The sequence below is a fragment of the Bubalus kerabau genome, chromosome 22, assembly GCF_029407905.1.
Source record: "Bubalus kerabau isolate K-KA32 ecotype Philippines breed swamp buffalo chromosome 22, PCC_UOA_SB_1v2, whole genome shotgun sequence".
Lineage (NCBI taxonomy): Eukaryota > Metazoa > Chordata > Mammalia > Artiodactyla > Bovidae > Bubalus > Bubalus kerabau.
In genome coordinates, this window is record NC_073645.1 from 17,456,223 (window position 1) to 17,470,277 (window position 14,055).

Below are 14,055 nucleotides of genomic sequence, written 5' to 3' on the forward strand. Positions count from 1 at the left end.
GCACCCAGAGCCGGCCAGCCCAAACCAGCTTTGATCTTTGCATAGCTCTGCTGCTTCACTGAAAACACAGTTTAAAATCAGAATTGGGAATTCTGTTTCAAGTAACATCTGCCTCCAGTTTAGATTTTTACAGAGCCTCAGAAGCTCCTCTAGAAGCTACCTGAACCCTTCTCAACAGCCACAGTGGGGAAACGGAAAGGTCATGGGGACAGCCTCAATAAATCCCCCTGCCAGGTTTATATGCGGCAACAGCAGAAACCAGGCTCACTATTAGGGGAAATAAAAGTACTGAAGGTCGAACACAAGGTCTTTTGTACATCAGAAAACAAGAATTTCTCAAGCAAATACCACACTGTCCCATCAAATTAATTTCATTCCAAACTGCAATTTTTCTGTTTTCTCTAAGAAAAAACAACAGAAAACACACACAAAAATACCCTTGCCTAGGGAGTCAGTACATTTCGCAGCCCAGGGTTGGCCTTTTTCTAATGCTGTAGCCCTAAGTGAGTGTGTGTTATTTATGATATTCACTCACTTTCACACCCTGGCACCCTGGCCCTCATCCAAACACACATACACAGGAAATAAACCTTGGAAAGTCTGAGGTTAAATTCTGGATTTATCAGGTTAAATCCACGTGGTTCCAATTAAAGAGCTGGGTGACTTCAAGAAACTTGGTGAACCTCTCTGAGCCATATTTTCCTCAACTTCAAGATGTCAATAAGCCTGTCTGACTGAAAGTCATTATAAAGATTTAAACCAAATATGTGTGGAGCAGTTTTAACACAATTCCTGGTCCATGGTAAGCCCACAATAGATATTAGACATTATGTTGTTCATCATGAAATTTATGTTTTTCTTAATTATATTAAAATTTGCCCTTTATTGAGGAAGTAATCCAGCGACCATTATAAAGACTCTTGCCAAAGGCCACCCAACCAGTGGGTGGCAGAGCCAACATCCAAACTAATCTCATGATCACACAGCTGACCACTTGTCTCCATCACTTCTTATGCAAGAACTTGGGTAAATTTCCTCTTAGACATATTGTGACATTGTTATCTCCTTCTTACACATAAGTAAAACAGATGATTTACTCTCAGATGATGTCTCCAACTTCGCTCTGCATTTGTGTGGGGATATATGTGATGGTTCCAAATGTACAAGTACACACGTATGGAGGGGGAAGAAAAAGAGTACTAGAAATGCAAACTCTTAATTATGGTTATTTTATCTCAGACATTGTAATTTGCATCTCTATCCATTCAATTTGGATTTTTTTTTAATATATCTTCCACTTCTCTACTTTACATGCTCAAGCTACCTTCCCAAACCTGTGGAATATGATAATACCTGTTTCACCGTCTATACCTACTCATAATACCCTAATAATGTATGTGTTTAATAATGATTTTTCTGTTTTTTTTCTTCACATTACTGAGGTAAAATCCTTCTGAGTACCTTGTTGTGGTTTAGTTGCTAAGTCATGTCTGACTCTTTGAGACCCTAAGGACTGTAGCCCACCAGGCTCCTCTATCCATGGGATTTCCCAGGCAAAAACACTGGAGTGGGCTGCCATTTCCTCCCAGAATACTATCTACTGTTCATGAATTAGGAGGTTTTCCCACTCCGGATGGTGGGAATATGAACTGTTCTCAGCCCTCGGGTAGTTGCCTCATTGACCAGTACTCACCTGAAGAGTCAAGAGGAACCCTTTGCAAACCTTAGGAATGGTGTGGCGGGGGGGGGTGTGAGTGTTACGTGGCTGTGTGTATGACTCTAGACTCCCACCTGCACCTCCTCAATTTGGAAGACAACTAGGATCTGCCCATTTAGCACTGCAGCCTGGAAATGCTCTCCAGGCCAGAAGCCGGGTCGCTCGGGGAACTCAGCTCATTCACCCCCCTCCTGGGGATCACTGTCCTGTGCTGCCAGTGCCCAATATCTGAAGCCACTGTGGCACGTATTTCACCTACTTTTTTGATTGTGTCAGTGGAGAGGGCAAACCTGGTCCCTGCTACATCATCTTGGCATGAGCAGCACACATACTGATTTGAAAACTTGTAAAAATCTTTCATTCCTACATTTCCAGGCTCCCAAAGATGATTTTTCTTTAGAAACTCAAGTGGAGTGCCAGCAGGGTCAGGATGTCAAGGGATCAGGGTCCCAGCCTCAACCCTTCTGAGCCTCAGGTCTCATCTCCACTTCTCAAGGTCATCGTAAAGATCACATGAGATGAGATCCCTTCTCTGAACTCATCTTGTAGGGAATGAGCTTAAGTGATTATTCAGTAGCATGAAATGACTGCTTAAACTCTTACCTAGGAAGGAGGTATCAATATTCTGATAATGAGTGGGGGTTTCTTTTTTGGGGCAGGATTAGAAAAATTTAAGCTAGGGAGTTCCCTAGTGGTCAGGATTCAGTGCATTCACTCCAGTGGCCCAGATTCAATCCCTGGTCAAGGAACTGAGATTTTGCAAACCTCATAGTACAGCCATGAAAAGGTAAAAGATAATTATTCCACCTACATTTTGGCTCCTCTAGGTGGTCAGAGGTTCTCAGTATAATGGAAAAATCAAGAGTACAGGTCTGACTATAAAAGTTAAGAATACACCTGACATATACCTGCTGTGTGACCCTGAGCAGATGACTAAACCTCTCTGAGAAAAAAACTGCATGTATGTGTGTGTGTGTGTGTGTGAGGAACTGGTGGGATAAAGTGTTTGAAGGGTTCATTAAGGGACAGCCACACTGCCTGTCTGCAAAGGGAACTCTCATTCTTCAGCTACTGGGAAAAGCCTTCCACTCTGACATTTCAGCTAAATATACCAGTTCATGTTCATCATGTGACCAAGGGTTCCTCCGGCTCTTCCCTCACTTTCTTTCAGTTCACAAGGCTGGTTGGATGACTGTAAAATGAGGAAGAACAGAGTCTGCACAGAACAGCCCCACCAGCTCCCTACACCTGGGGAGGAACACTGCTGATGCGCCAGGGCTGTGAGTGCCCGGTCCAGTTCCTGTGGGTGTGGGCTCCAAGCTCAGGCAAACCCAGGCAGCTCAGGGCAGTTTGCTTACATGCCCGGGGGCTGCAGACTCTGCAAGAGAGCTCTGTTTACACAGTTGGTCTCCATGGTAACAGGAAAGTCCACAGGCAGGACAATCCTTACGCCTGTAGAAAAATCCTTTGCCCCCACCCAGTGCTTCCATAAGTGCAATGAACACAGTCCCAAAGCCAGATCTGTAGTAGAAAAGCCTAGCTGAAAACACGAGGCCAAAATACACAAATATTTTGGATAAACAAACCTAAAACATTGCCCTGCTGTCATCCAGAGGCCCCTGTGTTTTCATCAGGTATAAAATAAATATATAGGGTTCTCCCAGTATTGTTTTCCCTGCTTCCTAACTGATTCCTACATCCAATCTCCCCACAGAAAGCTTAAGCAATATTTTAAAAATGAAAGTTAGATCATACTCAGTACTCTTTAGTGGATTTCCATCCTGCTAGCAATGAAATCCAAAGCTTGCACCATGGCTCAACAAAGCCAGGTATGTTGCGGCTTTGCCGATCTCATCTCCTTCCCCGTCCCAGCCCTCTGACCTCCTGATCTTGCTCCAGTACCCCAAGGACACTTCTGCCTCAGAGCCTTTGCACGTGTTCTCTCTGCCAAGAATATTCTTTCCCCAGAAAGCTGCACGGCTCATTCTTTCACTTTGTTTAGGTGTCTGCTCAAGTGTCACCTTATTACCACCTCGTATAAAACTTTCCCCCACTCTCAACAACTATCCTTTTACTCTAGTTTTATTCTTGGGCTACGACAATTTTCTCCATAGATGACAGCACTTCAGAGGACCTGATCTATTATATATTTCTTCATATATTTGTCCGGAGAAGGCAATGGCACCCCACTCCAGTACTCATGCCTAGAAAATCCCATGGATGGAGGAGCCTGGTAGGCTGCAGTCCATGGGGTCGCTAAGAGTCAAACATGACTGAGCAACTTCACTTTCACTTTTCACTTTCATGCATTGGAGAAGGAAATGGCAACCCACTCCAGTGTTCTTGCCTGGAGAATCCCAGGGACGGGGGAGTTTGGTGGGCTGCCGTCTATGGGGTTGCACAGAGTCGGACAGGACTGAAGCGACTTTGCAGCAGCAGCAGCATATATTTGTCTTTTTTTTTTTTTTTCCTGTTTCTCCCTCTCCCCCAAGTATGTAACATTCAGGAAAGCAACAACTTTGTTTGAAACAAATGAGAGCTCTCAGGCCAGCCTGCCAGGCTTTACTGCCATGTTAAAATAGAGGAGGCATCACGTAACAAGGCCTGAACCAGGCTGGTAGGTGTGACCAAAAGTAAGAAGCTCATGGCACAGCAGAAAGAAAGGAAAGGAAGATCTTGCAAAACAGATTGGATAGGAGGTAAAAGGTAGAAGATCCAGAGAGACCCGACTGAGGTTTTGAGACCAGTGGTCAGTCTCCACCACTCTGGTGGCCACCAGCCACATGTGGTGAGGAAACACTTAAAATGTGGCTAGTCTGGACAGAGATGTGCTGTTGGTATGAAATACACACTGGATTTCAAAGACTTAATAAGGAAATATGTATGTGAAATGTCTCAATGATTTTTAAAATATAGATTACATAGAGAAATGATAATATTGGATATATTCAGTTAAATAAAATGTAGCATTAAAATTCTCATCTGTTTCTGTTTTATAACATGATTGTTAGAAAAAAATTTTTTTAATATTTATTTCTTTAGCTGTGTAGGGTCTTGGTTGCAGCACACAGGTTTAGTTGCCCTGCAGCATGTGGGATCTTAGTTCCCCGACCAGGGAACAAACCCAGGTTTCCAGCAATGGAAGGTGGATTCTTAACCACTGAAACACCAAGGAAATCCAGAAAAATTTTAATTACACATGCAGCCTGCACATGTTTCTATTGGAGAGGGCTGGTCTAGAATACAAACAGTGGTACCACTTGCAGAAAGAGGAGAAGAAAGAAGAGAAAGGACTGTTCGTAGTCATAGATAGAAGGTTATAGTGAGGCTCAACTACCTGCTTTCCTAGAACTTTGAAATCAGTGAAATAAAACTGTCCTCTGGGAGTTGGAGTGAGGCTAGAAAATCACATACTTGCTTCAAAGCTGAGATGTACAGCATAACCTTAAAAAGCTAGAATGTTTTTTTGATCTAAGAGAGTAGGGCCAAAACCTGCCAAAATGTATTTATGTAGCTTAAGGGGTGGGGGTGGGGGGAATGCATTGGTCACAAGAGGCATTGGTTAGCAATGCTACATGGGAGAAAGGATCTTGTGAAAAGTGACATAGGTACTATCTATCAAAGCACTGTCCAGGCTATCAGTCTGACGCCAGGAAGCAGAAGACCCCAGTGACTAGGATGACCATGTATCTTACTGTCCAACCCAAGTCACTATTGACAGCAAAAGGGACATCATAAATCATTGTGCTGGGATAATAAACCAGGACGATCCAAAGTAAGTCAGAGTATATAGTCACCCTATCTCCACTAATTTATTCTAATTTATTGCTTTCATTGCAGCCTTCTGATCCTACCAAATGTACATGAGGCTAAGACATACATCTGAAAATAAATTCACATTACTAAACACTGGGATGCTTCTTCAACTGATGTGGGCATTTAATATCAGGCTTCTTATCCTCTCCCCCAATCCTATTATTAACAGTACATCTTACAGTCAATGATGTCTTATAATCAAAAATACAGAGTAACTTGGTTTCCCATGTGATACGACATGAAGGAAAATAGACATTTCTCCAAAGAAGACAAACAGATGACCAGAAGGCATATGAAAAGATGCTCAATGTCACTAATTATTAGACAAATGCAAATCAAGACTACAATGAGACATCACTTCACACCAGTCAGAATGGCCATCATCAAAAAGTTTACAAATAACAAACGCTGGAGGGAGTGTGGAGAAAAAGGAAGCCTCCTCCATTGTTGGTGGGAATGTAAACTGGTATAGCCTCTGCAGAGAACAGTATGGAGGTTCCTTAAAAAAACAAAAATAGAGCTATCGTATGATCCAGCAGTCCTACTCCAGGGCATACATCTGGAGAAAAGCACACTTTGAAAAGATACATGCACCACGGTGTTCATTGTACAATAGCTAAGACATGGACTCAACCCAGATGTCTACTGACAGGGACAAATGAATACAGCAGATGCGGTACAGATATACAGTGGAATATAAGCCATTAAAAAGAAGGAAATAATGCTATTTGCAGTAACATGGATGGACCTACAGATTATCATACCAAGTTAAGTAAATCAGAGAGATTATTGTATGGTATCACTTAGATGTGGAATCTTAAAAATGATACAAATGAACTTCTTCACAAAACAGAAATAGACTCAAAGACTTCGAAAACTTATGGCTACCAAAGAGTAAATGTGGGAGAAGTGGAGGGATAAATTAGGAGTTTGGGATTAACATATATACACTGCTATATTTAAAATAGATGATCAGCAAGGACCTACTGCATAGCACAGGGAACTCTAGTCAATACTCTGTAATAACCTATATGGGAAGAGTCTGAAAAATAGATATATGTATAACTTAATTATTTTGTTGTGCACTTGAAATTAACATCGTAAATTAACTATAATACCCTAACACTGTAAATCAACTATACCCTAATATAAAAAATTTTTTTTAATTTAAATTTATTAATCAGAGAGCAGGAATGCCCTCCTCAACCAGGCAATTAATTTCCGCTGGAAAATAACAAGTATTATGATTTTAGAGTTGAATAATTCTTACTGAGCTTAGTTAATTTGAATTGATAACCTAAGATTGCCTTCCGAGTCTAAGGCCAAAGTCTAGATCAAGGACTGGGGTGAATTTACTGGGGTCATTCAGTCCCATGGGAACCTCACCTTTACCCAGGAGACAACCCTCTGTACCACTCCTGGGGACTACCATGACTCTTCCCCATCTGAAGCTGGTAGAGGCAGTAAGGCAAGGAATCTGGTTTCAATTTGTGAGACATTAAAATGGAAGCAGTACTGGAAAGAGAACCTGAATGAGATGCATGTGGGGCACACGTAATCAGAAGAAGAAATGATTTTGTGTCCAATAAAGCTACAGTTTGGATAAACCATCAGTGCCTACAAGTAATTAACAAAGAAATTGCAGGAGTGTGAACAGGTTTCTCTGGAAGTACCTGTTGGATACAAATTGGATAGACTAGTGGTGGCTTCCAGAGAAGGCGATGGCACCCCACTCCAGTACTCTTGCCTGGAAAATCCCATGGACAGAGGAGCCTGGTGGGCTGCAGTCCATGGGGTCACGAAGAGTCGGACAGGACTGAGCGACTTCACTTTCATTTTCACTCTCATGCATTGGAGAAGGAAATGGCAACCCACTCCAGTGTTCTTGCCTGGAGAATCCCAGGGACGGGGGAGCCTGGTGGGCTGCCGTCTCTGGGGTCGCACAGAGTCGGACACGACTGAAGCGACTTAGCAGCAGGGGTGGTGGCTTCATGTTTCCAACCTCTTAGGAATACAGCAATCACAGTGATTGATTAGCTACATCTGATGTTGGCTCATAAGCGGGAAGGGGGTCGGCACACAGAATTAAAGCACAATGATATTGGAAACAGTATGTTATTAAAGATGTTTTCCTTCAACAAAACAAACAGTAGTAAAACAATATGTAAAATGACAAAAACAATCAAAATCAACTTACTTATTTTGTCCAATCGTCTCAAAATCTTTCACAACAATCTCAAGGGACGATGAAAAATCCAGCGGTATACCCCGCAAGTCAAACTCCAAAATCTGTCCACAGAAAGGTTATGGAGACAAAACGTCTGTTAAAAGGATCTGGGAATATAATAAGATGCACCAATACTATTAATAAACACTGGTTCATCTTCACCAATGACAATCTTTTCAAGTCCTCAATTCTACAGTGAGACAGAAGTGATCAAATTCTGAACCTGGAAGCTGCCGAGACTTGTGGGAAAGCACACCAGACTTAGCCTCCGAGGGCCTGGTAGCTACTCCTAGCTCCCTGTTTGCTAGGCTCCTTAGCTTTGAACAAGACCAAATCCATCTCATGGGCGGAGATCTAGACTTAACGCCTACCACAACTGTCGCGTGAATAGAATGAAATCTGTATATGAAAAATGCTTTAAGGGTTAATTTTAAATTAATTTAATTATATTACTAGTGAACAAAGAGATGAATAAATCTAAGGAAACATTTTCTGAATTGCATCAGCCGCTTATTTTTAAGCCCCACCACAGTCAGCGCTGTAGCCAGGCAAGTCTCTCATCTTAAAGCAGTAAAGTGCTTTCCAAGGGTAAATATTAAAACAAACAACAAAAAAAGAAATCAACTTCACACCACTGATGCCTTTAATTATGTAATAAATGAATTCAATAAAGCAGTTCCTGATTATGTTTGATATGGATGGAGGAGGCATCTCACAGGTCATATTAGAAGATGTCCACCAACCCCAATGGGTTTGGGATTGGCATTTCATTTAGGTTTGGTTTCAGTTATAAAATTTCAATTGGGAAATTTCCTTCATAAACATATATGCATTATAAGAAAAAATGTGTCAGAAACAAAATAGTGCGAGATGGATGATGCCCTGTGGAAAACAACCCCATTCATGTGACCACACTCCTCTCTGCCATTGGCCACATGGATTGAGCACAAACTTAAGTGGTATGCTACCACTAAAAAAAAAAATTAAATTATTGGACTTCCCTGGTGGCTCAGATGGTAAAGAACCTGCCTGCAATGCAGGAGACCCAACTTTGATCCCTGGATCAGGAAGATTCCCTGGAGAAGGGAAGGGCAACCCAATCCAGTATTCTTGCCTGGAGAATTCCGAGGATAGAGGACCTGGTGGGCTATAGTCCATGGGATTGCAAAGAGTCGGACACAACTAAATGCATACATGTATGTAACTTTTTGTTTTAGTCTTGGAGCTGTGTGTGAGGTGCTAGGATCCCATAGTGCCCACAGGGATCAACCTGACAGGCCTCTGCTCTCAGGGAGCTGGTAGTCCAGCTGGCTGTGTTCTGGGTTCCAGAGAAACTGCAGCAGTGGAATTTCCTCTCAACCTATATGAGACCAGCAGGGCTTTTCAGGAAGGCACCAGGAAACTTTTAGTCTTGGCCTCATCCAATGAGAATGAGTAATCTTTATCTTATAGGGATACTGAAACTAGTTAGGAGGGGAACAGGGGAAGAGGTTTGCAGTTGGTGAAGGGGAAGTCTTCACAGCCTGGTAACTTAGCAAAATAACAAAGATATTTATCACTGTACTTTTCCAGAAAGGTTTGACTTAGCTTTTGGAAAAACAATGGGGTGGATGATAGACTTTTCAAAACTTAGTCAGCATAGGAAAATCCTACTCAATGGAAAGAATTTAAAACTTCACATATCTATAAATATTTTAAACACTGAGCCATTTATGAAATAAAGTCAACAGGGGGAGGAGGTATATAAATTACTTCAATACAATATTACACAAGTAATTAAAAGATTTTCAAATGGAATGAGAAAGCTATATGCTCAGGATATAATAGTAAGAAAAAGATAGGAAACTGTATTCACTATATACTTATTTGCTGATTTTAAAACATCATAATAAATATATTCACTCAATAAACATTTATTGATACCTCCGAGATGTTATCAACAGTCACTTCTGGATAGTAGGGTCAAAAGTAATTTTTTAAAGCTGAAGTTTTCAAAATTTCTACATTAAGTATGTATTACTTTTATCAACATTAAAAAAAATGACATTACTCTTCTAGACACTCAAAGTATCATGGATTACACTCAATTAATCACATGCAGATATGGTTTTAATTACAGAGCTTCCCTTCTGGGGCTCTGGAGAGGATCTAATCCCACCCCTTGCTCTAATTTGCAGCATAACTGGAAAAGGTCACACAGCAAGTTCATGGCTGCACCAAGCTAGAACCCCACCCTCCTCACCCTATCCAGGCTCCACTTGCCACACCACCACTTCCCTCAGGGAAGACTGTGACCTGATGCAGATGTCACTGTTATGTCTCCTTGAACTGCTCTGCTGTCTTTGGGCCACAAAGGGAGATGGAGGGGGTGAGGGCAAAATGGCAGAGATTCTCCTTGCAAATGGAAGGGTTAACCTCTGACCAAGGATGAGCAATCAGAGGTAGCTTATCCAGTGAAACAAAATTGTAAAATAATGAAGGTACCTCATTCCAGACAGGGTTGAGTTCATTATCGACTTTCTTTGTTTTCTTTTTCTCATCTGCAAATAAAAAATAAGAGATAGCAATTAATTAGAAGTATCTGAAGATCCAACACTTTGGCCACCTGATGCAAAGAGCCAACTCATTGGAAATACCCTGATGCTGGGAAAGACTGAGGGCAGGAGAAGGGGGCGAGAGGATGAGACGGTTGGATGGCATCATCATCCCTAAGGACATGAGTTTGAAACAACAACAGAACCAGTATCATTCACTCATTCATTCAAAGAACCTTCCCTGAGGGAAGGTACAATGCCTACATTTTACCTTCATCTGACTAGGGTGGGGACTACCTGAATCAGTCTGCCAAACTGAACAGCATTTTTGGCCTAAAAAAAAATTTTTCCCATCCCTAAAGAGCCAAGAGATGGGAGACTCAAAATCACAGAAATGCTGTAAGCCTCTGCTTCTCACCAAATCCTGCAGACCAAAGTCACCCAGAGCTTGTGTGTCTCCCCAGCTTGTTGTGGAAAGTCAACAAAGGTAACCTTTGACCCATAGGTATCCCATTTGATAAATGAGGATACTGAGACTCCAAGGAGTTGAGAAACGTGTCTGACCTCATATGCAGGAGTGGTGCCTAATATAAACCTGGAATTTCAGCTCTGCAGCCCATGCTGCCTTTGCAAGTGATAAGACCCCAACACAGCTTAAAGATTAAGCTAGACTTGCTCACTGACATGAATCTGAGCAACCTCCGGTAGATAGTGGAGGACAGAGGATCCTCATGCCACAATCCATGGGCTTGCAAAGAGTTGGACATGACTTAGCAACAGAACAACAGACCCTCTCTCACAGACCTAATACAAGGTAATAATTAGTAGATGACTGCTTTCTAGGACCAGCAGAGAATTGGGGATTTTCCTTACTCCTGGATCATTTTTTTCCTGAAGACAAAAGGTGTTCTTTCTGTGTGTCTGAGACTGAACAGTATACCTACCCAGATGAGCAAATGTTAATCCAGCTCGTGCTTAAAGTTTCCTTGGAGCAAAGTCCAAAGAGTCCCCAAGTCCCCAAAAATAAAAGCTAAGGTTTCAGTACAAAAGGTTTTGTAAGCCTTAGCTCATCTGTTTTCAGCGAGGAAAAAACCAGTTTTTCTTCCTGTGTGTCTCCTTTACTATCACACAGAACACTCACAACATTCCGACAGCAGAATGTTGCTGCATTGGGCAGGGATTGTTCCCCCACCAAGCAGTTTTCTGCGACAGCAGCTGGGTGTTCCACAATTTGACTCAGTCCTGACACTTTAGCATCACATCAGATCCCACGGGTTAAGGGCTCAGTCCCACAAGACTGCCCCACCCCCACTTCAGTCCAGATTGTCACCTGTGCTTCTAACCAATTGGAGACAAATCTGAGGTTCCTATGACCCCATCGTTGGGTTCAATTAATTTGCTTGAGCAGCTCACAGAACTCAGGAGAACAGTTACTTACCAGCTTACTATAGGATTTGATCAACAATATAGAGGAACAGCCAGCTGGAGAGATATGCAGTGTGAGGTCTGAGAGGTCCCAAGCACAGGGGCTTCTGTTACCATGGAGTTGGGGTGCACTGCCCTACTCGTACATGGATGTGCTCACCTGCCTGCAAGGTCTCTGAACCCCATACTTCTGGAATGCTTAATGGAGGCTTCATCACAAAGGCTTGATCAATTATTAACTCCACTTCTAGCCCTTCTCCCCACTTTAGAGAAGTGGGCGGTGGGGCTGAACATTCCAAACTTCTAATCATGGCTTGGTCTTTCCGGTAACCAGCTCCCATCCAGGAGTCCACACAGAGTGGCTTCATTAGAAGAAAAGATGCTCCTACTGCCCTCTCTTACCCCTTAGGAATTTACAAGGGTTTTAGGAGCCCTATGTTAGAGATGGGGTCAAAGATTAGAACCAGAAATGTTCCTACTGTTCTTATCACTTAGGAAATTACAAGGGTTTTAGGAGCTCTGTGCCAGGAACAATGAGCAGCAAGTCAGGGTGATGTATATTTTTTCTATCATCTCACATGACCCAATTTCCTGAAAAATCCTACGTACAATTATTTCCATCCCCCTTTCACAGCTAAGGAAACTGAGAAGTCAAGTAAGGAATTCCAAGTTACATTGCTATTAAGTGGGTCAAGGCTAGGTTATGGACCCAGGCAGTCCCACCTCAGTGGCCATGCTTTGAACCACTCCTCAGCTTCCCCTCTACTGTAGTGGAACGGAGGAGGTAGTGGCTTTTGTTCAGCTGAACGTCACATTGCTAAGGCTCCCAGCACACGGCCAGCTATGGGACTAGCCGCCACTTCTTCCACGACCTCAGCATAGCAAAGCTATGCGTCAGAACCCTCACTGCTAAGCATTAACTTTTCCTCTTGAGTAGGCTCCCATCGCCCTGCTGGCTTCCCTTTTCAAAGTTCAGCAGGACTACTCGTTGGCTCATGCCTGGATCTATCCTGACTACGACTATGGGCTTTCTGTGCAGAGTCCCTCACTGGATTCTGATGTCACCTAGAAGCGGTCCTCATTTCCCCTCCCACACTTCCTTATTGAGCCCACTCACTCTTCCCCTCATCTCACAGAAGCCTCTCAAGCTTTCTCTCTGGTTACAGTACCAGAAAGTGTGCGAGATAAAGAGGAGCCCTGCAAAGGATGTTGAAATTGGAGATGGACGAAATGGCTTCTCTCCACAACTGCAGCTGCTCCCTCTAAAGAACGATCTACAGGTGCCAGGCTGGGCATTCTACTGCAGTGTCTCTAAATGCTTACCCTAACCCTGCAAGGTAAACATTCTCAACAGGAATCAAGAAAAGCTGGTTAAGTTGTTCAAGCCACAGCTAACAAGGAAACAGAAACAGAATCTGCACCTACATCTCCTAGCTTCAAAACCGGAGTGTGTGTTTGCCACCACCGATGCCACGCTGGAAGCTGTCAGAAATATTGACTAAAGAAGATGCACATTCACGATGTGGGTAGTGGGCTTGGGATCCTGGGCAGTGGCCATAGGAAAAGTCCAAGGTCAGGTTTCAGGGTATCCTAAAGGTGTCCAAGACTGTCTGCTCCAAGACACAAAATATTACATCTGAGAGTTCTTCTGGAGACAGAGTTTATTGTTCTGATCAGATTCTCAGATGAGTTAGGGACCTGGACAAAGGTTAGGAATTTCTGCCTTTGACAAGCATGAAAGGGTTACCATTAATCTCACTGCCGTTCACCACCATGCTGGCTGCCTGCCATATCCTGGGCTTCGGCTAGGGGAGGTGGGAAAATGGAGTGGAGACCTGAGTCAGGAAGGAGTGAATTTGGACCTTGAAGTCATGGCAGGCCTTCAAGAGAGAAATGGGCAACATGAGGTCCCAGCCAATAGGAAAAGCAAGAAGGCAGCAAATAACTTGTAGAAACTGAGCAGAAGCCTTAAGACTGGCAACACTGAAGGATGGTCTTGAAGCAAAATTCCAGTCTCCTCTAAGTCTTTAAGATCCCAAAAAAAAAAAAAAAAAAATCAGTTGCCAAGCACTGAGCAGGTCGCTGTGAGAGATACAAAGATCCCCAAGACCTTGGGGTCCCGACCTTGGGGAGGTAGATACGGCTACAGGTGTCTGATACAGAAAGAAAGCTTCTTTCAGAAAGAGGGGTATAGATGAAGATGCAGATTCAGAGGAAGTGGAGGTAAGTGGAGGAAGTGGAGCCTCACGCTGGGGAGCAGAGGCTGAGTAGGGGTTGGAAGGAACTGGAAATGGGGAGCTGGGAAGAAAATGTCACTCCAGATGAGGGCAACAGCA

General features: G+C 43.0%; 1 protein-coding gene across 1 annotated transcript in view; it reads right to left on the minus strand.

The window, feature by feature from the left end:
- MYOF (myoferlin) overlaps positions 1–14,055 on the minus strand; it is a 177,307-nt gene that overhangs the window by 138,888 nt on the left and 24,364 nt on the right. Inside the window, exons 2-3 of the mRNA XM_055560619.1 lie at positions 10,245–10,300; positions 7,731–7,822 (exon numbers count right to left, since the gene is read on the minus strand). Of these exons, the coding sequence (XP_055416594.1) occupies positions 7,731–7,822; positions 10,245–10,300 (148 nt within the window). The remainder of the gene's footprint in view (positions 1–7,730; positions 7,823–10,244; positions 10,301–14,055) is intronic.